The 23,315-nt window shown below is 45.9% G+C and overlaps 1 protein-coding gene across 2 annotated transcripts in view; it reads right to left on the reverse strand.

The window, feature by feature from the left end:
* The window catches only part of znrf2 (zinc and ring finger 2), a 232,518-nt gene that overhangs the window by 10,749 nt on the left and 198,454 nt on the right, over nt 1-23,315 (reverse strand). For both annotated transcript variants that reach the window (XM_033016838.1, XM_033016833.1), the window contains exon 3: nt 5,988-6,093. In XM_033016838.1, coding sequence (XP_032872729.1) covers nt 5,988-6,093 — 106 coding nt within the window. The remainder of the gene's footprint in view (nt 1-5,987; nt 6,094-23,315) is intronic.

Here is a 23,315-nt window from a genome sequence, read left to right on the forward strand (position 1 = left end):
CACCAATGCCTTGTACAATTTTAACATTACATCCCAACTTCTATACTCAATGCTCTGATTTATAAAGGTCAGCACACCAAAAGCTTTCTTTACCACCCTATCTACATGAGATTCCACTTTCAGGGAACAAGGGATAATAATCCTAGTTCAACACAATTATTCTGCAAAACTACCCTCAACCACTTCCGATGCTCTTTTACAGCACTGTGACGTAGAAATGGTCCTCGAATTACAGTTCTTGGAAATGAGCACCAAAAATTCAATGGTAGACAAAAATGCTGGAGAAACTCAGCGGGTGGGGCAGCATCTATAGAGCGAAGGAATAGGTGATTTTTCGGGTCGAGACTCTTCTTGTATTCTTTGTATTCAATTGTATTCAAATTTATTGTCATTGTCTCAATTAGAGACAACGAAATGAATTTCCCTTTACCGTCAGTATCATAAAAATAAATAAATAATAAATAATAAAACATATTAAAAATAAAATAGAATTTAAAAAAAAGCACAAACACAGAAAGTCCACAACACAACATAACACAATGGCACCAAGGTGAGGAAGGCAACATAGGCACCATTCTTCAGACTGATGTGGGGGTGGGGGCGGGAAGAAGAAAGGAAGAGGCGGGGACAGTGGGCTGTGGGAGAGCTGGGAAGGGGAGGGGAAGGAGGGAGAAAGCAAGGACTACCTGAAATTGGAGAAGTCAATGTTCATACCGCTGAGGTGTAAACTGCCCAAGCAAAATATGAGGCGCTGCTCCTCCAATTTGCGGTGGGACTCACTCTGGCCATGGAGGAGGCCCAGGACAGAAAAGTCAGATTCGGAATGCGAGGGGAAGTTGAAGTGCTGGGCCACCGGGAGATCAGGTGTTGGGCGAACTGAGCGGAGGTGTTGGGCGAAACGATCGCCAAGCCTGCGCTTGGTCTCACCGATGTAGAGCAGTTGACACCTAGAGCAGCGGATGCAATAGATGAGGTTGGAGGAGGTGCAGGTGAACCTCTGCCTCATCTGGAAAGACTGTTTGGGTCCTTGGATGGAGTCAAGGGGGGAGGAAAAGCGATAAGTGTAGCATTTCTTGCAGTTTCAAGAGAAAGCACCAGGGGAGGGGGTGGTTTGGGTGGGAAGGGACGTATTGACCAGGGAGTTACTGAGGGAGCGGTCTCTGCGGAAAGCTGAAAGGGGAAGAGATAGGAAGATGTGGTCAGTGGTGGGATCCCGTTGGAGGTGGCAAATATATTGGAGGATTATCTGGGGGACAATCGAGTCTGGGTAAGAATGTGGTCGTACAGTTGGAGGTCAGGGGGGATCACCGAGTCTGGGTAAGAATGAAGAAGGGTTTCGGCCCGAAACGTTGCCTATTTCCTTCGCTCCATAGATGCTGCTGCACCCACTGAGTTTCTCCAGCTTTTTTGTGTACCTTGGAGGATTATCTGTTGTATGTGACAGCTGGTAGGGTGAGGACAAGGGGGACTCTGTCCTTGTTACAAGTGGGGGGGTGAGAGCGGAGCTACGGGATATAGAGGAGACCCTGGTGAGAGCCTCATCTATAGTAGAAGAGGGGAACCCCTGTTCCCTAAAGAATGAGGACATCTCCAATGCCCTGGTTTGGATCACCTCATCCTGGGTGCAGATGCGGCTTAGACGGAGGAATTGGGAGTAGGGGATAGAGTCCTTACAGGAAGCAGGGTGGGAAGAAGTGTAGTCCAGATAGCCGTGGGAGTCAGTGGGTTTGTAGTAGATGTCGGTCAGTAGTCGGTTACGTGCGATGGAGATAGTGACGTCTAGAAACGGTAGGGAGATGTCGGAAATGGTCCAGGTGAATGTGAGTGCCGGATGCAAGTTAGTGGTGAAATGGATGATGTCAGTGAATTCTGCGTGGGTGCAGGAGGTAGCACCAATGCAGTCGTCAATGTAGCGGATGTAGAGTTCGGGGATAGGGCCACGGTACTCCTCGAACAAGGATTGTTCGACGTACCCTACATAGAGGCAGGCATAGCTGGGGCCCATGCGCATGCCCATAGCTACGCCTTGGATTTGGAGGAAATGGGAGGAGTCAAAGGAAAAGTTGTTGAGGGTAAGGACCAGCTCCGCTAGGCGGAGGGGAGTATTAGTAGATGGGGATTGGTTGGTTCTGCAGTCGAGGAAGAAACGGAGGGCTTTAAGACCTGGTGGGGGATGGAGGTGAAGAGTGACTGGACATCCGTGGAGAAGATGAGGGCGTGGGGGCCTGGAAAACGGAAGTCATGGAGGAGGCGAAGAGCGTGTGAGGTGTCTTGGACGTAGTTAGGCAGGGATTTGACCAGGGGGGATAGGATGGAGTCGAGGTATGTGAAAATAGGTTCGGTGGGACAAGAACAAGCAGAAACAATGGGTCTGCCAAGACAGTCAGGTTTGTGGATTTTGGGGAGAAGGTAAAATCGGCCCGTAGGGCTGGGGAACGATGAGGTTGGAGGCTCGGGGGGGGGGGGGGGGGGGGGGGGGGGGGCAGGGAGCCAGAAGTGATGAAGCCAGTGATGATGTTTGAGATAATGGCCTGGTGCTCGTCTGTGGGGTCATGGTCCAAGGTTAAGTAGGAGGAGGTGTCTGAGAGTTGGCGCCATTTTAGATATATAGATACATAGAAAATAGGTGCAGGAGTAGGCTATTCGGCCCTTCGAGCCTGCACCGCCATTCAATATGATCATGGCTGATCATCCAACTCAGTATCCCGTACCTGCCTTCTCTCCATACCCCCTGATCCCTTTAGCCACAAGGGCCACATCTAACTCCCTCTTAAATATAGCCAATGAACTGGCCTCAACTACACTCTGTGGCAGAGAGTTCCAGAGATTCACCACTCTCTGTGTGAAAAATGTTTTTCTCATCTCGGTCTTAAAGGATTTCCCCCTTATCCTTAAGCTGTGACCCCTTGTCCTGGACTTCCCCAACATCGGGAACAATCTTCCTCCATCTAGCCTGTCCAACCTCTTAAGAATTTTGTAAGTTTCTATAAGATCTCCCCTCAATCTCCTAAATTCTAGCGAGTATAAGCCGAATCTATCCAGTCTTTCTTCATATGAAAGTCCTGACATCCCAGCAATCAGTCTGGTGAACCATCTCTGCACTCCCTCTATGGCAAGAATGTATTTCCTCAGATTAGGAGACCAAAACTGTACGCAATACTCTAGGTGTGGTCTCACCAAGACCCTGTACAACTACAGTACAACCTCCCTGCTCCTATACTCAAATCCTTTTGCTATGAAAGCTAACATACCATTCGCTTTCTTCATTGCCTGCTGCACCTGCATGCCTACTTTCAATGACTGGTGTACCATGACACCCAGGTCTCGTTGCATCTCCCCTTTTCCTAATCGGCCACCATTTAGATAATAGTCTGCTTTCCTGTTTTTGCCACCAAAGTGGATAACCTCACATTTATCCACATTATACTGCATCTGCCAAACATTTGCCCACTCACCCAACCTATCCAAGTCACCTTGCAGTCTCCTAGCATCCTCCTCACAGCTAACACTGCCCCCCAGTTTAGTGTCATCCGCAAACTTGGAGATGTTGCCTTCAATTCCCTCATCCAGATCATTAATATATATTGTAAATAGCTGGGGTCCCAGCACTGAGCCTTGCGGTACCCCACTAGTCACTGCCTGCCATTGTGAAAAGGACCCGTTTACTCCTACTCTTTGCTTCCTGTTTGCCAGCCAGTTCTCTATCCACATCAATACTGAACCCCCAATACCGTGTGCTTTAAGTTTGTATACTAATCTCTTATGTGGGACCTTGTCGAAAGCCTTTTGAAAGTCCAGATACAACACATCCACTGGTTCGCCCTTATCGACTCTAGTAGTTACATCCTCGAAAAATTCTATAAGATTCGTCAGACATGATTTACCTTTCGTAACTAAAGTAATCACTTTATCGATGGTCACGTGAAACGAGAAGTTCAAAGTGTTCCCAAGTTCACTGATGATAACATCACTACTTCAAAGTAACATTAGCAAAATTGCAGATGACACAAAGCTGGATGGCAGTGTGAACTGTGAGGAGGATGCTATGAGAATGCAGGGTGACTTGGACAGGTTGGGGGAGTGGGCAGATGCATGGCAGATGAAGTTTAATGCGGATAAATGTGAGGTTATCCACTTTGGTAGCAAAAACAGGAAGGCAGATTATTATCTAAATGGCGTCAAGTTGGGAAAAGGGGAAGTACAACGGGATCTCGGGGTCCTTCTTCATCAGTCTATGAAAGTAAACATGCATGTACAGCAGGCAGTGAAGAAAGCGAATGGCATGTTGGCCTTTATAAGACACTAAGCTGGGGGGCAGCGTTAGCTGTGAGGAGGATGCTAGGAGACTGCTAGGAGACTGCAAGGTGACTTGGATAGGCTGGGTGAGTGGGCAAATGTTTGGCAGATGCAGTATAATGTGGATAAATGTGAGGTTATCCATTTTGGTGGCAAAAACAGGAAAGCAGACTATTATCTAAATGGTGGCCGACTAGGAAAAGGGGAGATGCAGCGAGACCTGGGTGTCATGGTACACCAGTCATTGAAAGTGGGCATGCAGGTGCAGCAGGCAGTGAAGAAAGCGAATGGTATGTTAGCTTTCATAGCAAAAGGATTTGAGTATAGGAGCAGGGAGGTTCTACTGCAGTTGTACAGGGTCTTGGTGAGACCACACCTAGAGTATTGCGTACAGTTTTGGTCTCCAAATCTGAGGAAGGACATTATTGCCATAGAGGGAGTGCAGCGAAGGTTCACCAGACTGATTCCTGGGATGTCAGGACTGTCTTATGAAGAAAGACTGGATAGACTTGGTTTATACTCTCTAGAATTTAGGAGATTGAGAGGGGATCTTATAGAAACTTACAAAATTCTTAAGGGGTTGGACAGGTTAGATGCAGGAAGATTGCTCCCGATGTTGGGGAAGTCCAGGACAAGGGGTCACAGCTTAAGGATAAGGGGGAAATCCTTTAAAACCGAGATGAGAAGAACTTTTTTCACACAGAGAGTGGTGAATCTCTGGAACTCTCTGCCACAGAGGGTAGTCGAGGCCAGTTCATTGGCTATATTTAAGAGGGAGTTAGATGTGGCCCTTGTGGCTAAGGGGATCAGAGGGTATGGAGAGAAGGCAGGTACGGGATACTGAGTTGGATGATCAGCCCTGATCATATTGAATGGCGGTGCAGGCTCGAAGGGCCGAATGGCCTACTCCTGCACCTAATTTCTATGTTTCTATGTTTCTATAACACGAGGAATCGAATATAGGAGCAAAGAGGTCCTTCTGCAGTTGTACAGAGCCCCAGTGAGACCACACCTGGAGTATTGTGTGCAGTTTTGGTCCCCTAATTTGAGGAAATACATTCTTGCTATTGAGGGAGTGCAGCGTAGGTTTACAAGGTTAATTCCCGGGATGGCGGGACTGTCATATGCTGAGAGAATGGAGTAGCTGGGCTTGTACACTCTGGAGTTTAGAAGGATGAGAGGGTAGTCGAGGCCAGTTCATTGGCTATATTGAAGGGCTTGGACACACTAGAGGCAGGAAACATGTTCCCGATGTCCAGAACCAGGGGCCACAGTTTAGGAATAAGGAGTAAGCCATTTAGAATGGAGACAAGGAAACACTTTTTCTCACAGAGAGTGGTGAGTCTGTGGAATTCTCTGCCTCCGAGGGCGGTGGAAGCAGATTCTCTGGATGCTTTCAAGCGAGAGCTAGATAGGGCTCTTAAAAGTAGCGGAGTCAGGGGATATGGGGAGAAGACAGGAACGGGGTACTGATTGGGGAATGATCAGCCATGATCACATTGAATGGCGGTGCTGGCTCGAAGGGCCAAATGGCCTACTCCTGCACCTATTGTCTATTGCAGATCATGGCTTTGAAACAGTATTGAAAGGGTTCCCCGGATTCCTTTAAAACATGTACTTCTTGAGTGCAAGGACTCTTAATATTCAAAGGAAAGATATTGGAAACAATTTCCAATCTTCGATTTGCTTACCCTTTGTGGTAGATACATAGACAGGGCAAGCGTGCAATGGTGTCTCCCTGCTGTAGGTCGTCAAGGCATATTGCACATTCTCCAGTATCCTTACTCAGTACATCCTCTGCAGGGAGTAAAAAGACATAAAAGACATCAGCTGCCTATTGTCTCAATATTATTCTGTCCCTGCATGACCAAAGGCCTAATCCTCTGTTTGAATAGCAAGTACTGAAAGGAAGGATTTGCTCAACACCATGAGGAGAATGTATACATAGACTGGATATACTGAGTCAAATCCTCAATACTTACTAAGTGTAAGTAACAGGTTCTGTTAATACACACTGCACTCACAAGGTAGTTGCTGCAAGAATTGGGAACAGTAGCTTCCAAGCTAATGAGCAGGAAGCAGGAAGTTTAGCGTGTTGAAAACTCGGGGATACTTGGAGCCTCCAGATGTAAATGGGTGCAGTGTATGCCGGCACTTTGTTAGCTCAGGTGGGTTATCCATATAATTCCGTGTTCATATGAATGCACAGCTGCAGGTCTGTATGAATGAGAGAGAATACAGGCAAAGAGAGAGAGAGAGAGAGAGTAATAGGGTGAGGGTGAGAGTGAGAGTGAGAGTGAGAGTGAGAGTGAGAGAGAGAGAGAGAGAGAGAGAGAGCAATAGAGTGAGTGAGAGAGAAAAAGAGATGGAGAAAGAAAGAAACAAGAGATAGATTTAGCTGTCAGCTGTCACCTCTATGCACTTTGTGAAATAGTAATTTTATTTGTGTACAGACCCAATTGTGTCATGTTTCCATGGGCTGAATAAATATCACACTCACTCTTAAAGGCCTGTCCCACTTGGGTGTTATTTGCGAGTCATTCACGCGACAGGCTGGTAGTGACTGCCGCGTGAAAATCAAGTTCAAGTTCAAGTGAGTTTATTGTCATGTGTCCCTGTATAGGACAATGAAATTCTTGCTTTGCTTAAGCACACAGAAAATAGTAGGCATTTACTACAAAACAGATAAATGTGTCCATATACCATGATATAAATATATACACACATGAATAAATAAACTGGTAAAGTGCAAATAGCAGAAAGTGGTTGGTAATAATCAGAGTTTTGTCCGAGCCAGGTTTAATAGCCTGATGGCTGTGGGGAAGTAGCTATTCCTGAACCTGGTTGTTGCAGTCTTCAGGCTCCTGTACCTTCTACCTGAAGGTAGCAGGGAGATGAGTGTGTGGCCAGGATGGTGTGGGTCTTTGATGATACTGCCAGCCTTTTTGAGGCAGCGACTGCGATAAATCCCCTCGATGGAAGGAAGGTCAGAGCCGATGATGGACTGGGCAGTGTATCTTGCAGTACGACAGTCGCGCGCCAAGTGCTCTTAAGGGCCCTGCTTCATTTGGGAGCCATTTGCGATGTCGTTCGTACTTAGTCCGAGCTCCGTGGCAAGGATTTTCCCAGTGATAATCTTTCAAAACTACGCACGCTTTATACCCGGGTGGTCACGTGGTGTGGCCTCAAATGACGGCAAATGGCGCGCGCATGGTTACAGACATTGACGCACGTTGACGCATAATAAATTAGCATGGGCAATGTTCATGCGTCACCGTGCGTAACCATGCGTCACCACACGCTACACATACGCCGTCAGTACGTCAGTGTACGGCATCAGTACGTCAGCGTACGTAACCATGCGTCACCACACACTACACATACGCCGTCAGTACGTCAGCGTACACAAGGGATACGTCACGCAGGTGGCGCGCGAGGATTATGAGCATTCCAAAATCCTGCGGCGCCGCCCGTTACTGCGCGTCATTGCATAGGCCATCCAAGCCTCACCACGCACGCGTCACGACGCGCCAACCAATTTTTAGGATGTCGCGTAAATGACGCGCAAATGACGCCCCAGTGGGACAGGCCCTTTATGCAGTGGTGCACAAGAGACAGCATGGAGAACAACACCCCACCAAGGGTCCCGACCTAAAGCGCTGTATGAACCTCCCTCCCCGGGGGCTGCTCCTTGACCTGCCGAGTTCCACCAGCACGTTTTGTTTCCCCCCACCAGAAAGCCAATAATTCAAGCCTCCTGTATAATTGTTACTTTCCTGGCTGATGTCACTGACACAGCAAAGTGTCAAATATACAAGAAACTGAGGAGGGAGATCAGACCCACATCTCCAGATTCAGGGACAGTTTCTTCCCAGCTGTTCCCATCTGGCAACTGAACCAACTAGAGTGCGGTCCTTGACCCCCATCTACCTCATTGGAGACCTTTGAACTACCTTTAATCGGATTTTATCTAACACTAAATGTTGCACCCTTGATCCTTTATCTGTACGCTGTGGATAGCTGAATGGTATAGTCTACCTGTCTAGTAATTTCTTTGACTGGACAGCATGCAACAAAAGCTTTTCAATGAACAATATATACAATAATACAATATACAATATTTATTACATGTCATTTGAACCTCAATGAGGCTCAAACGAAACTCCGTTTCCACAGCCATACAAGCAACCCCGGTACACATGACAATAATAATAAACAAAATTAAAGGAGATGGCCACTGTGGCAATTAAATAGATTGGGAGCAAAGCTGGAAATATTTACCAAATGATCCCATGGAAAAGGACCAGTAGAGGGGGCTACTGCTCTGGTTTAGTTTACTCCGGAGCCACAAGGGAGAGAGACTGAAGGAAACAAGACCAATACATTTGGAGTCACTGGTGACTCATAAACCTATTAGCTACCTGCAACAGGACGTGACCACTGAGTCACGACAAAATCAAGCCGTCGGACTGAGAACCAATGAACATAGTGGAAGATAACAGGAGGGTTGGAGCATTTTAAAAATGAATTTTCCATTGTGAATGGAATTCCGTCATAAGGCTTGAATTGCTTCCTTGAATGTGGGATGTTGTGGCACTCAGTCTGGTGCCTGGTTTAAGGACATCGCAGCCCAAGCAGGATTTAGCTAGGTTTCATCTGCTTTGCTGGTTAAACTGCTGGGCCGATTCAGAAGATAGAAACATAGAAAATAGGTGCAGGAGTAGGCCATTCGGCCCTTCGAGCCTGCACCGCCATTCAATATGATCATGGCTGATCATCCAACTCAGTATCCTGTACCTGCCTTCTCTCCATACCCCCTGATCCCTTTAGCCACAAGGGCCACATCTAACTCCCTCTTAAATATAGCCAATGAACTGGCCTCAACTACCTTCTGTGGCAGAGAATTCCCCAGATTCATCACTCTCTGCGTGAAAAATGTTTTTCTCATCTCGGTCCTAAAAGATTTCCCCCTTATCCTTAAACTGTGACCCCTTGTTCTGGACTTCCCCAACATCGGGAACAATCTTCCTGCATCTAGCCTGTGCAACCCCTAAAGAATTTTGTACGTTTCTATAAGATCCCCCCTCAATTTTCTAAATTCTAGCGAGTACAAGCCGAGTCTATCCAGTCTTTCTTCATATGAAAGTCCTGACATCCCAGGAAACAGTCTGGTGAACCTTTTCTGTACTCCCTCTATGGCAAGAATGTCTTTCCTCAGATTAGGAGACCAAAACTGTACACAATACTCCAGGTGTGGTCTCACCAAGACCCTGTACAACTGCAGTAGAACTTTTTGTGTACCTGCAGTAGAACCTCCCTGCTCCTATACTCAAATCCTTTTGCTATGAAAGCTAACATACCATTCGCTTTCTTCACTGCCTGCTGCACCTGCATGCCTACTTTCAATGACTGGTGTACCATGACACCCAGGTCTCGTTGCATCTCCCCTTTTCCTAATCGGCCACCGAAGATAATAATAATAATAATAAATTTTATTTAATGGGCGCCTTTCAAACATCTCAAGGACACCTTACATAGTATATCGGAATAACATATAATCGGAATATAACAATAAGGACATCACAGAGACACAAATTAAAAACAGGATTCAATCCAAAAACAGAAAATCAAAAACACAGTGTGAAGAGGGAGCAGCGGCAACCAAATCGTGCCAGCGTCCACTCTCTCTTCACGGCAGCCATCTTGGACACAGACCTACAAGACTACAAATAGACAAAAAAAAATCATCCCCCCACAGTGGATAGCACTGTGGAGGAAGGCACAATGTCCAGTCCCCACCCCATGTTCACCCCCAAAGTCAGGCCTATTGAGGCCACCGCAATTGCCTCTACGGAGGCCCGATGTCCCTGGCCGTTCTCACCGGGTGGTCTTGCCCCGGCGTCGGGAGAGTCCTTTCGGCGGCTGGGCCACTTGGAACGGCCGCTTCCTGATTGGAGCCCGCGGCTGCCGAAGCCGACAAGGCCGCGCCGGTTTGGAGCTCCCAGGCTCCCGTTGCTGAAGTCGGCGCCGCCTCTCCGCTCCGCAAACCCGCAGCCCGGAGATGTTGCTCTCGGCGGTCCAGCTCGCCAGAGCTCCAGCGCGTCACTCCAGCGCGGCGACCCAGGCAAGGGATCGCCCGCTCCACTCCGCTCCGCTCCAGCGCTCCAATGCTGTGCTGCCGCCGAGGCCGAGGTGCTGGGCGGTTCCCGCCAGGAAACGGCGCTCCAAGCCCGCAGGTAGGCCACGAGGACGGATCGACGGGCAGCCCGGAGAAGAAGCTGCCTCACCGACCAGGTAGGGACCTAGAAATTAAGTTTACACCTACCCCCCACATTAAAAAGACCATATCCCCTACAAACAAAAAACAGGACTCACTAAAAACTATAAAAAAAACGGATTTAAAACGGACGGCTGCTGGCTAGCAGCCGTTCACCAAGATGGCTCCTCCTCCACAGGATGTCGAAGATGTTCACTATCGAAGACAATGTTCACTATCGAAGACAATCGAAGATGTTCAATGCTATGCAGTGGTTAAGGGCATCATAAACTAAAGGGCCTGTCCCACTTGGTGATATTTTTCGGCGACTGCTGGCATAATTGACTGACGTATCAGGTCACTGAAAGATTTGCGGCGTGACGCGGCGGTAACGACGTATGACGCGCGGTGTTTTTTCAAGTGTCGCAACATTTCTTTTTTGTCGCCGCTGGATTTCGAAATTTTCAAATTCTTTCGGCGACACCGATATGATGCCGGCGGTCGCCGATAAAATCGCCAAGTGGGACAGCCCCTTAAAACAACTGCTTCGGTCTTTGCTTAATTTGTGTACATCACAGTCGACCACTCATCTCTCCATCTCTAACTGCACACACTTAACCATACCCTCAGTCATAAAGTAACACTAGACTCTAACACTGAACACTAACACTCTGTGACTAGATCAGAAACCTTGTAAAAAATCCTGCCACCGAGGGATTTTACATCATGCAGTGACCACTGACACTTTTCAGCTGTATAATTCCCAGCGTCAGCTTAGGTCAGGAGGCTTTTGTTTGCCATCATTCTTTATTTATTCCCCCCCCCCCAAAATCTACTTACTCTGATTTATTTGGCTATGAACGAATGAATAGATTCAAGGTTACGAGTTTGAATAACGGTCACATTTATATCTTGTCGCTCACGACGACCGAATCTGCCCTACGCTTCCCAGTTACAGCTCATCTCTGTGAGAAGTGGAGAGTTATTCCATCAGCCCCTTTATAGCCTGCTTCTCTTATTGTACGCGCCAGTCAGTATGTGTGGGCGTGTGCACTCACATGCTCAAGAGCGTGTAGGTTACGCATGTGAGTTATGGCCTATGACACCATAAAATGAGAATTTGGGCAGTTGTGCCTGGCCTCTATTTTTACTGCAGCTTCACAGCGTAATGCGACTGCTGAGAATTGTTAGGGAGATCAGCAACAACACCTCTACTTCCTGAGAAGATTACGGAGAACCGGTTTGTCAAGGAGGACTCGCTCTAACTTCTACAGGTGCACATTAGAGAGCATGCTGACCGGTTGCATCGTGGCTTGGATCGGCAACTTGAGCGCCCTGGAGAGGAAAAGACTACAAAAAGTAGTAAACACTGCCCAGTCCATCATCGGCTCTGACCTCCCTACCATCGAGGGGATTTATCGTAGTCGCTGCCTCAAAAAGGCTGGCAGTATCATCAAAGACCCACACCATCCTGGCCACACACTCATCTCCCTTGCTACCTTCAGGCCGAAGGTACAGGAGCCTGAAGACTGCAACAACCAGGTTCAGGAATAGCTACTTCCCCACAGCCATCAGGCTATTAAACTTGGCTCAGACAAAACACCGAACATTAATAGCCCATTATCTGTTATTTGCACTTTATCAGTTTATTTATTCATGTGTGTATATATTTATATAATGGTATATGGACACACTGATTTGTTTTGTAGTCAATGCCTACTATGTTCTGTTGTGCTGAAGCAAAGCAAGAATTTCATTGTCCTGTCAGGGACACATGACAATAAACTCTCTTGAATCTTGAATGTTGAATCTTGAGATTGAGTCCAGCTCATTGCCCCTCCAAGCTCCATGTTATCTGGTCCATCCAAAACTCCCTCCTCTGCCCACTGAAAGTAGTGCCATGGGTCTGATGCTGGGAGACAGGTTGTCAAACCACAGTTGGAAGAATTATATTTCCTCACTGTACAATGAAGGGAAACTGACCATGGATGGGAACTCATTGCAAATTCACCATAATAATATTTGTGCTTAAAGGGCTCAATGTTGAGGGCTTGTTCCTTACTCTTGGTTTGCATTTCCTCGAGTTTAGAAGATTGTGATGTGATTCACCAAGTGAGGCTTTATTGACAGTTTCTCATGGTTATTTTTAATACCAATGCATTTCAATAGCAGCATTTTAGATTAACTCTTGGTTTAAAGTTGACAAACGAAGCATCAGCCAACTTCTCCATTACCAGCAGAAAGCATTTTATTGGGATGCATTACAGCATGGTGTGGGAACAGCTCCATCCAAGACATTGCAGAAATGTGTAGATGCAACCCAGATCATCACACAAACCAACCTCCCCACCACTGACTCCATTTATACCTCACGCTGCCTTGGCAATGCCAGCAGCATAATCAAGGATGAGTTGCACCCTGGCCAATCCCTCTTCTCCCCTCTCCCAAAGGGCAAAGGTATAGAAATGTGAAAACGCACACCTCCAGATTCAGGGGCCGTTTCTTCCCAGCTGTTATCAGGCAACTGAATCATCCCACCACAACTAGGGAGCAGTCCGGAACTACTATCAACGTCATTACCTCATTAGTGACCTCCAGACTATCTTTGATCAGACTTTACGGACTTTATCTTGCACTAAAGGATATTCACGTTATTCTCTTTATCATGTATCTCCAAGTTCAAGTTCAAGTGAGTTTATTGTCATGTGTCCCTGATAGGACAATGAAATTCTTGCTTTGCTTCAGCACAACAGAACATAGTAGGCATTGACTACAAAACAGATCAGTGTGTTCATATACCATAATATAAATATATACCCACTGTACACTGTGAATGGCCCGATTGTAATCATGTATTGGCTTTCTCCTGACTGGTTAGCATGTAACAAAAGCCTTTCATTGTACCTTGATACACATGATAATAAACTAAATTAAACTAAGCAATGAGGTAGGGACCATGAGGATAAAGATGTGTAGGAAGGAACTGCAGATGTTGGTTTAAACCGAAGATAGACACAAAAAGCTGGAGTAACTCAGCGGGTCAGATAGCATCTCAGGATAGATATAAAAGGAATAGGTGACCTTTCGGGTCGAGACCCTTCTTCTTCCCCCGAGGATAAAGATGTTGGATAAGGCAGTGGGAGACAAGTTGAAGCCATGGGTGAGCAGGACTATATCTAAACAGAGTGGTCAAACGCACGTGAAAGACAAAACTTGCAGAGACTGTGCTGAATTTCACTGAGACTTCAGCACCATTTTAAAGGTGCACCTTACAGAGAGCTATCACTTGCCAGGCTTTGCCCCGTCCCCACATATCTTCCAGCTTTATCCCCGCCCCTCCCTCCCCCCCCCCCCCTCCTCTCTACAATCAATCTGAAAAAAGATCCCCACCCAAAACATCGCCTATCCATGTCCTTCAGAGATGCCACCTGACCCGTTGAGTTACACCAGCACGTTGTGTCTTTCTCGCATATCGGCATCTGCGGTTCCCGAGTCCTCTTACCTCACTTCAATCTAGGTTTATGCAATTGCATTGTGTATGGCATAGAACGGAATGGGAAAATGGATTGAGAAATTCTACTCTGAAAAAATGTCCACTTCTATTACTTCATAGGCAGTGAAGCAATTACGAAAATGTCAAAGACATCCTTTTCTCGGTTGGCTTATGTTCACAAGTTCACAAGTTATAGGATTAGGATCAGGCCATTCGGCCCATCGAAACCACCGCCATTCAATCATGGCTGATCTCAGCCTCCTAATCCCATTTTTCTGTCTTCCCCCCAGAACATAGAAACATAGAAATTAGGTGCAGGAGTCGGCCATTTGGCCCTTCGAGCCAGCACCGCCATTCAATATGATCGTGGCTGATCATCCAGAATCAGTACCCTGTTCCTCTTTTTCCCCATATTCCTTAATTTTGTTAGCCCTAAGAGCTATATCTAATTCTCTCTTGAATACATCTGGTGAATTGGCCTCCACTGCCTTCTGAATTCCACAGGCTCACTCTGGCTGAAAAGATTTTTTCCTCATCTCAGTCCTAAATGACCTACCCCTTATTCTTAAACTGTGCCTCCTAGTTCTAAACTCCCCCAACATCGGGAACATTTTTCCTGCACACCCTTGACATCCGTTCTAATCAAGAATTTGTCTATCTCTGCCTTAAAAATATCCACTGACTTGGCTTCCACAACGATCTGTGGCAATGAGATCCACAAATTAACTATCCTCCTCCTCACCTCCTTTCTAAAAGGGTGCCCTTTAATTCTTAGGCTAGGACCTCTGGTCCAAGACTCTCCCACCAGTGGAAACATCCTTTCCACATCCACTCTATCTATGCCTTTCATTATCTGTAAGTTTCAATGAGGTCCCCCCCTCAACCTTCTAAACTCCAGTGTGTAGAGGCCCAGTGCTGTCAAACACTCATCATATGCTAACCCACTAATTTATGGAATAATTCTTGTAAACCACCTCTGGACCCTCTCCAGAGCTAGCCCATCCTTCCTCAGATATGAGACCCAAATCTGCTCACAGTACTCCAAATGCGGCCCTGACCAGCACCTCAGAATTACATCTCTGTGTTTGTATTCCAGTCAACTGGATATAAATACTAGCATTGAATTTGCCTTCCTTACTACCAATTCAACTTGCAAATGAACTTTTTGGGAGTTCAGCACCAACACTCTCAAGTCCGTTTGCACCTCCGATTTCTGGATTCTCGCTCCATTTAGAAAATTATCTTTTATTCTTATTCTTATTCTTTTATTCTTATTACTAAATGCATGACTCCGTACTTTGCTACACTGAATTTCATCTGCCACTTCTCTGTCCACTCTCCTAGCCAGTCCAAGTCCTTCTGCAGAGGCCTTGCTTCCTCTACACTGCCTGCTCCTCCACCTATCTTAAAATCATCTGCAAACTTGGCAATAAAGCCTTCAATCCCCTCATCCAAATCATTAATATACAACGCAAAGAAAAGCGGCCTCAGCATCAACCCTTGCGGAACTCCACTAGTCACTGGCAGCCAACTAGAAAAAGTGCTTTTTATTGTAACTCTTTGCTTTTTGCCATCCAGCCAGCCCGCTATCCATGCCAGTATCTTTCCTTTAATACTATGGGCTCTCATCTTCCCAAGCAGCCTGACTTGCAGCAGCTTATCGAAGGCCTTCTGAAAATCTAGGTAGACAACATCTACAGCCTCTCCTCTGTCTGTCCTGCTATTAACTTCCTCAAAGAACTCCAGCAGATTCGTCAGGCAAGATCTTCCCTTCACAAAACCATGCTGACTTCGGCCTTATCGTGAACCTCCAAGTACTGCGTAACCTCATCCTTTATAATTGACTCTAAAATCTTACCAACCACCAAAGTCAGGCTAACCGGCCTATAGTTCCCACTCTTCTACTTTGCTCCCTTCTTGTACAGCGCGGTGATATTTGCATTTTTCCAATCTTCAGGAACATCTCCTAACTCACTAGATTCTTGAAATATCACAACTAATGCCTCCACAATCTCTGAGGCCACCTCCTACAGAACCCTGGGGTGCAGTCCATCCGATCCAGGTGACTTATCCACCCTCAGACCTTTCAGTTTTCCTAGCACCTTCTCCTTAGTAATCGCCACTCCACTAACTTCCACCCCCTGACTCTCTAGGATTGCAGGCACACTGCTGGTGTCTTCCACTGTGAAGACTGATGCAAAAAAGTTATTCAATTCCTCTGCCATTTCTTGATTTCCCCATTATCACTTCTCCTGCATCATTCTCCAGTGGCCCAATGTCCACTCTTGCCTCTTTTTTACTCTTTATATATCCCTAGAAACTCTTGCTATCCTCTTTGATATTATTACCAAGCTTATATTCGTACTTCATCCTTTCTCCACATTGTCCTTTTAGTTACCTTTTATTGTTCTTTAAAAACTTCCCAATCCTCTTGCTTCCCACTAATCTGCAATATGATATGCCTTCTCTTTTGCTTTTATGTTGGCCTTGACCTCCCTTGTCAGCCATGGTCGTCTTATTTCTCCCCTTTGGAATCTTTCTTCCTCCTTGGAATGAAAAGATCCTGCACCATCCGAAGTGTCCGCAGAGATTCCTGCCAATGCTGTTCTACCATCATTCCTACTAGCACCCCTTTCCAGTCAATCTTTGCCAGCTCCTCCCTCCTCATGCCTCGGTGGTCCCCTTTGCTCAGCTGTAATACCGACACTTCCCATTTCACCTTCCCCCTTTCAAATTGTAGATTAAATCTATGAACTCTGCAAGAAAAAAAAGAGGAACAGCAGCCTGATGGAAACCCCCACCCACACTGAAAATAGTCAAAAGGGGAAGCTCAGAGATCAGGAGTCAAATAAAAAAATGAGATTTTATACATGGTATTAAAAGTTAAAACGAGAAATGGTCATTAGAACAGCAAGCCTACTCCTCCACAATCGTAGCATGAATACGAGTCGTGGATCATTCCATCACATCTAACTTTAATCTCTATATCCCTAGCCATTATACAAGACAGATCAATATCCTCATGGCGCCATTACCTTCAATATCTTGCTTTTTTCTGTTAAGAGTGCTTCTTCAGTATTTATTTTGCACTTCTTCAGATGGCTACAATATTTGCAACATTCCGTTATTTTACATTTGGCATTGTATTTGATGGTGCATCTTTATTTATCATATATACTATTTACTCCATGAGCTTCATGCAAGAAAATAATTTATTTGCACCCTAACATAGAAACATAGAAACATAGATGAACGTATATGAATCCCCAGTGAATCTGATCAGAGAGTTTATTTTTAGATTTCCAGCATCTGCAGTTTTTTAAATTTCATTTGCATTAACCTGGTTCCTCACTTATTATTATTAACAATTTGTAACAAGCTTGGCACTTTCTTCCACATCAGAAGGTTGTGGATTCTTCATCGAAAATTGCATCCTTCATCTTAAATCAATGCACCTCAGATTTAAAAAAAATAAAGGTCGAATGATGCTTTTTAAAAAGCAATGACATTTTCCCCATTGCCTTCCCCAACATGTTCAAGAAAATCTGCTGAATACAACTGGTGATCAGGCAGCATTTCATTGTTGTTTGTGGGACCATGCGACACCCCAATTAGTTGCCTCATATCTCACATGTTTAGTTTAGTTTAGTTAAGAGATCAATTTAGTTTGTTGCCACGTGTACCGAGGTACAGTGAAAGCTTTTGTTGTGTGCTAACCAGTCAGCAATACAATAGATCCATTTACAGTATATAGATACATGATAAGGGAATAATGTTTAGTGCAAGGTAAAGCCAGCAGAGTCTGATCAAGGATCGTCCAAGGGTCGTCAATGTGGTAGATAGTAATTCAGCACTGCTCTCTGGCTCAGGATACAGCAAGGAAACAGGCCCATCGGCCCACCGAGTCCATGCCGACCAGCAATCCCCGTACACTAGCACTACCCTAGTGATTGATTTTACGACAGATGGCACAATGGGCTAAGTGTTCGGCTGGCAACCGGAAGGCAGCCGGTTCGAATCCCGCTTGGAGTGCATACTGTCGTTGTGTCCTTGGGCAAGACACTTCACCCACCTTTGCCTGTGTGTGAATGTGTGTGAGTGATTGGTGGTGGTCGGAGGGGCCGTAGGCGCAGATTGGCAGCCACGCTTCCGTCAGTCTGCCCCAGGGCAGCTGTGGCTACAGAAGTAGCTTACCACCACCGAGTGTGACTGAGGAGTGAATGAATAATGCGATGTAAAGCGCCTTGAGTATTAGAAAGGCGCTATATAAATCCCATCCATTATTATTATTATTACCCTACACACTTGGCACAAGGTGCAATATTTTTTTACCGAAACCAATTAACCTACAATTCTGTACGTCTTTGGAATGTGGGAAGAAGCCAGAGCTCCCGGGGAAAACCCATGCGGTTACGGGGAGAACGCACTAACTCCATACAGATAGCACCCGCAGTCAGGATTGAACCAGGGTCACTTGCTCTGGAAGGCTGCAACTATGCACATTCAACAATATAACAACATTCGAAAACATTCTCAATGGTTACGGAGGATTTCAGGCTCTAATTAGTTTGTTAAAGGTGCTTTATGAATAAATAAATTAAATTGATTTAATTCCTCAGTAGTTCTCCAGACTAACACCAGTGCCAGCCAACCCCTTTCCATCATCTTCACTTCAGCGCTACAAACAATATATCAGGAGAATTTCAAAAGCAACGAGTATCCTTATCCATGTGGAGCGAGCAGGGACGCACATTAACAACTTTCATTCTGATCCTCTTTTCTTTCTCGAAAGCACGTCAGAGTTACGAGATGAAATTTGCTTTCAAAGAAAATCCAAACCAAGTGAACTTGTCAGAAATAATACCACAGTGCATTTCTCCAAATCACAAATGGGAATAGCATGACTGAGGACATTCCATTACGTTAATAGTGTGGGTGTGTTGCCTAGCTGATCCAAGTCTAAGCAATACATCATTGATTTCAACATGTTGATTGCTGTTTGGGTTACAACCACTTGAAAAGTCATTTAATTTCCCCAGCCTGTGGCCGAGATATAGATAGATGCAAGATGGCGCCAAAGCGTGGTGAATCTTAGTGTGATGGTCCCAGAAGAGGATGTACCACCAAGTCAAGTCAAGTCAACTTTATTTATCACATACACATACAAGATGTGCAGTGAAATGAAAGTGGCAATGCCTGCGGATTGTGCAAAAAACTACAGAGCAGAATAGAACAGAACCAGTATTTACATATTGGGGGAAAAAAAAAACAATTTTAAAAAGACACGACACAACAGTAAATTAGTCCCTGGTGAGATAAGAGTTTACAGTCCTGATGGCCTGTGGGAACAAACTCCATCTCATCCTCTCTGTTTTCACAGCATGCAGTGGAGGCGTTTGCCTGACCGTAGCAGCTGGAACAGTCCGTTGCTGGGGTGGTAAGGGTCCCCCATAATGTTGCTGGCTCTGGAACTGCACCTTCTGATGTATAGGCCCTGCAGGGGGGCAAGTGTAGTTCCCATAGTGTGTTCGGCCGAACGCACTACTCTCTGCAGAGCCTTCCTGGCCCCATCTACAATCATTCCACTCTTTTAGTCTCTACTCCAATGTTACCTGTTGTACTTGTGTACGGCTTAATTCTGTTCACGTATCGGATTATTTGATTTGACTGGATAGCCCGCGGACAAAAGCTGTATCTTGGTACATGTAACCGTAATGAACCAATACAAATACAGCATGGTTTGGGAACAGCTCCATCCAAGACCGCAAGAAATTGCAGAGAATTGTGGACGCAGTCAGACCATCACATTGACTCAATTTACACCTCACGCTGCCTTGGCTAGGCCACCAGCATAATCAAGGATGGGTTGCACCCTGGCCACTCCCCTCTTCTCCCCTCTCCCATTGTACAAAAGGTATACATGTGTGCAAACACACAGCTCCAGGTTCAAGGACAGTTTCTTCTCAGCTGATATCAGGCAACTTAACCATCCTACCAACAACTAGATAGCAGTCCTGAACTAGCTACCTCATTGGAGACCTTCGGACTATTTTTGATTGGACTTTACTGGACTTTATCTTGCACTGAACGTTATTCACATTATTCCCTTTATCATGTATCTGTACACTGTGGATGGCTCGATTGTAATCATGTATTGTCTTTCCACTGACTGGGTAGCACGCAACAAAAGCTTTTCACTGTACCTCGGTACAAGTGACAATAAACTAAACTTAAATTCAAACGCAGGTGAAATCTTCAGAAATGTTTGGTTTTCTATCAGAATCGTTTTGTTTATGCTAATTTTGGAAAATTCTTGCACTGCAATGACCCTCAACATTTTTTTAAGTGGTATGGATCAAAAGCATAGAGATGGAATCAGAGGACAGAGTGAATATTTTAATATCATTTTAATATCATGGATTAAGAAGCTGTGACAGATTAATCTGCTTGGCCGGCAACCTTCCAATCTTAGATTTCCAATTATTCCCCACTGTGACTGCAGCAACTTCTATAGGATGCATTGCAGCAATTTCCCAAGTACTCAACATCTTGTTTATAACCTGTGGCCTCTCCCATCTAGAAGGACAAGGATAACTAAAAGGCTTGTGGAGGCCATCATCATCTGTGGTTCTGCATCAAGTCTCACATCATCCAAACTTGGAAATAATGAAAGGCCCTGTCCCACCAGCATGCGTCTAGCGCGACCAAACATGGTGGCTTGAGGCGTACGGCCTCGCGGGGTTGGTTCCACTTCCAACCGTGGAGCCGTCTGGAGTTGTGCGGGGCTGGTCCCGACATCATACTCACCAATCAGCTGGGCAGGAGGCGGGCCGACTGAATTTGGACGTCGCACGGCGTCGGACGGTGACGTCATCGCGCAACGGCACGCCGGGCGGTGATGTCATCGCGCAATGCCACGCGCTAGGCGTACGCCATCAAGACGCTGCGTACGCCATCAAGACGCTGCGTACGGCGTCAAGACGCTGTGTACGCCCTCAATGCGGCTGCGTACGGCCTCAATGCAGCTGTGGGCCGACAGACAGTGTCAGTTTTCCGGAGCCCCGCGCGATGTCGGGACCAGCACCGCACAACTCCATACGGCTCCGGCGATCGAAGTGGGACCGGCACCGCGAGGCCGTACGGCTCAAGCGACCACGTTAGGTCGCGCTAGACGCATGCAGTCGCATGCTGATGGGACTGGCCCTGAAGGATCCCAATCCAAACTGTCGCATATCCATGTTCTCAAGAGTTGCTATATGACCCGCTGAGTTCCTCCAGCAGTTTGTGCCCATATTTGCCACACTTTCATTGTCCTGAGACAATATTCTGTGGCTTCCTACCTGAAACACTGTGGGAATGCTTTGGAAATACACTGGCAGCAGTTCTCAAACAAGACACCTTACCAAGGAAAACTCAGAATGAAAAAATAAGTTGACTTTTGCTGTTGCCTCTCATCCAGAAAACAACAAAAAGCTTAATTGTAGCAGCTGTGAGTTAATGGCCACTTGATCGATGGGAAGCATTTACAATGTCTCTGGAATACGTCACTGTCAATAAGTTTCAAAATCCTATGGGAATCACCATTAAATTCCTGGAAAACTTCATTCAAAATCATTCTACCATATCCAAGCACCATGTACTGTAAACACTAGCAGCTATTCAAATATAATAGAAAATAAATAAGACTTTCAATGCCTCTTATACATGTTAACCTATCAATGGCATGGTCCCCACTTACAGTGTGAATGAAAACATGCTATCCAGCAGAACGGCTGGGGTGGCACAGCGGTAGAGTTGCTGCCTCACAGCATTTTTAGCACCAGTTCAATCCTGACTACGGGTGCTGTCTGTACGGAGATTGGACGTTCTCCCCGTGACCGCATGGACTTTCTCCCAGGTCTTCAGTTTCCTCCCACACTCCAAAAATGTACAGGTTTGTAGGTCAATTGGCTTGGTATAAAAATATAAATGTAAATTGTCCCGAGTGTGTGTGGGATAGTGTTAGCATGTTGGTCGGTGGGCCGAAGGGCCTGTTTCCAGGCTGTACGCCTCTAAACTAAACTAAACATGAGCTGGGTGGACCGGTGGTCCGGTGATGGAGGGCCGGTGTTTGCGTGGGGATTTCCACTGAAGTCCTGCCGGCTCCTCGGCCATTGGTCCTCCTGGTGTGTGCTGAGTTTTTACATTTCTCTTCCCAAGTTGTCAAATGCGCTTTAACTTCGCGTGGTTTTGCTAATATCACATGCAGAGGACATAATGCTATGTCAGTAGAAAGGGAAAGTCCCTGGTGCGGGGAAAAAGGAATAGAATGCTGCACTAAATGGTTAGAGGTTGAAACATGACATAAATCTTATGTCTGTTCCCATCAGCCTTGCCTATTTCTTTTCATTCAAAGAACATTTGAAGAGAAATTACAGCAAAGATTAAAATAATTTGATTTGGCAAACGGATTGGGATTGCATGGGCAACAAATGATCAATCTTCAAGGTGCAGGGAGGAGCTGCAGATGCTGGTTTCAACCAAAGACATAGACTGAAAGCTAGACTAACTCAGCGGGTCAGGCAGCGTCACTGGAGAAAAGGAATAGGTGACGTTTCAGGTCAAGACACTTCTTCAGAAAGAAGTGTTTCGGCCCGAAACGTTGCCTATTTCCTTTGCTCCATAGATGCTGCTGCACCCGCTGAGTTTCTCCAGCATTTTTGTCTATCTTCAGAAACTACTTCAGGCTGAAGAAGGGGTCTCGACACGAAACGTCACCTATTTGATTTTCTCCAGATGCTGCATGACCCGCTGAGTTACTCCAGCTTTCTAGATCAATCTTCAATGATCATTTTGCTCACTGGCTTTCAGTAGCAGAATGTATGTCAAATGGGTGCAATCTACTCACAGTAATCTACTTAATGTCCAACTCCCTTGCCTAGTCAGACGGTGGTGAATCTGTGCAATTATTTGCCATAGAAGGCTGTGGGGGCAATATCAATGGGTATTTTTATGCCAAAGATTGATAGATTCTTGATAAGTACAGGAGAATGGGGTTAAGAGGGAGAGATAGATCAGCCATGACTGAATGGCAGAGTAGGCTTACAAAGGATACAAAGGACATTTATTATCACATACACCAAATGGTGTAGTGAAATTTGACTTGCCAATGCAGCACACGAATAAAGATAAGACACAACATTAAAGAATTTAACAACATAAAAACATCCCCCCACAATGGTTCCCACTGTGGGGGAAGGCAGCAAAGTCCAGTCCCATCCCCTGTTCACC

The sequence above is a fragment of the Amblyraja radiata genome, chromosome 2, assembly GCF_010909765.2.
Source record: "Amblyraja radiata isolate CabotCenter1 chromosome 2, sAmbRad1.1.pri, whole genome shotgun sequence".
In the NCBI taxonomy this organism is placed as follows: Eukaryota; Metazoa; Chordata; class Chondrichthyes; order Rajiformes; family Rajidae; genus Amblyraja; species Amblyraja radiata.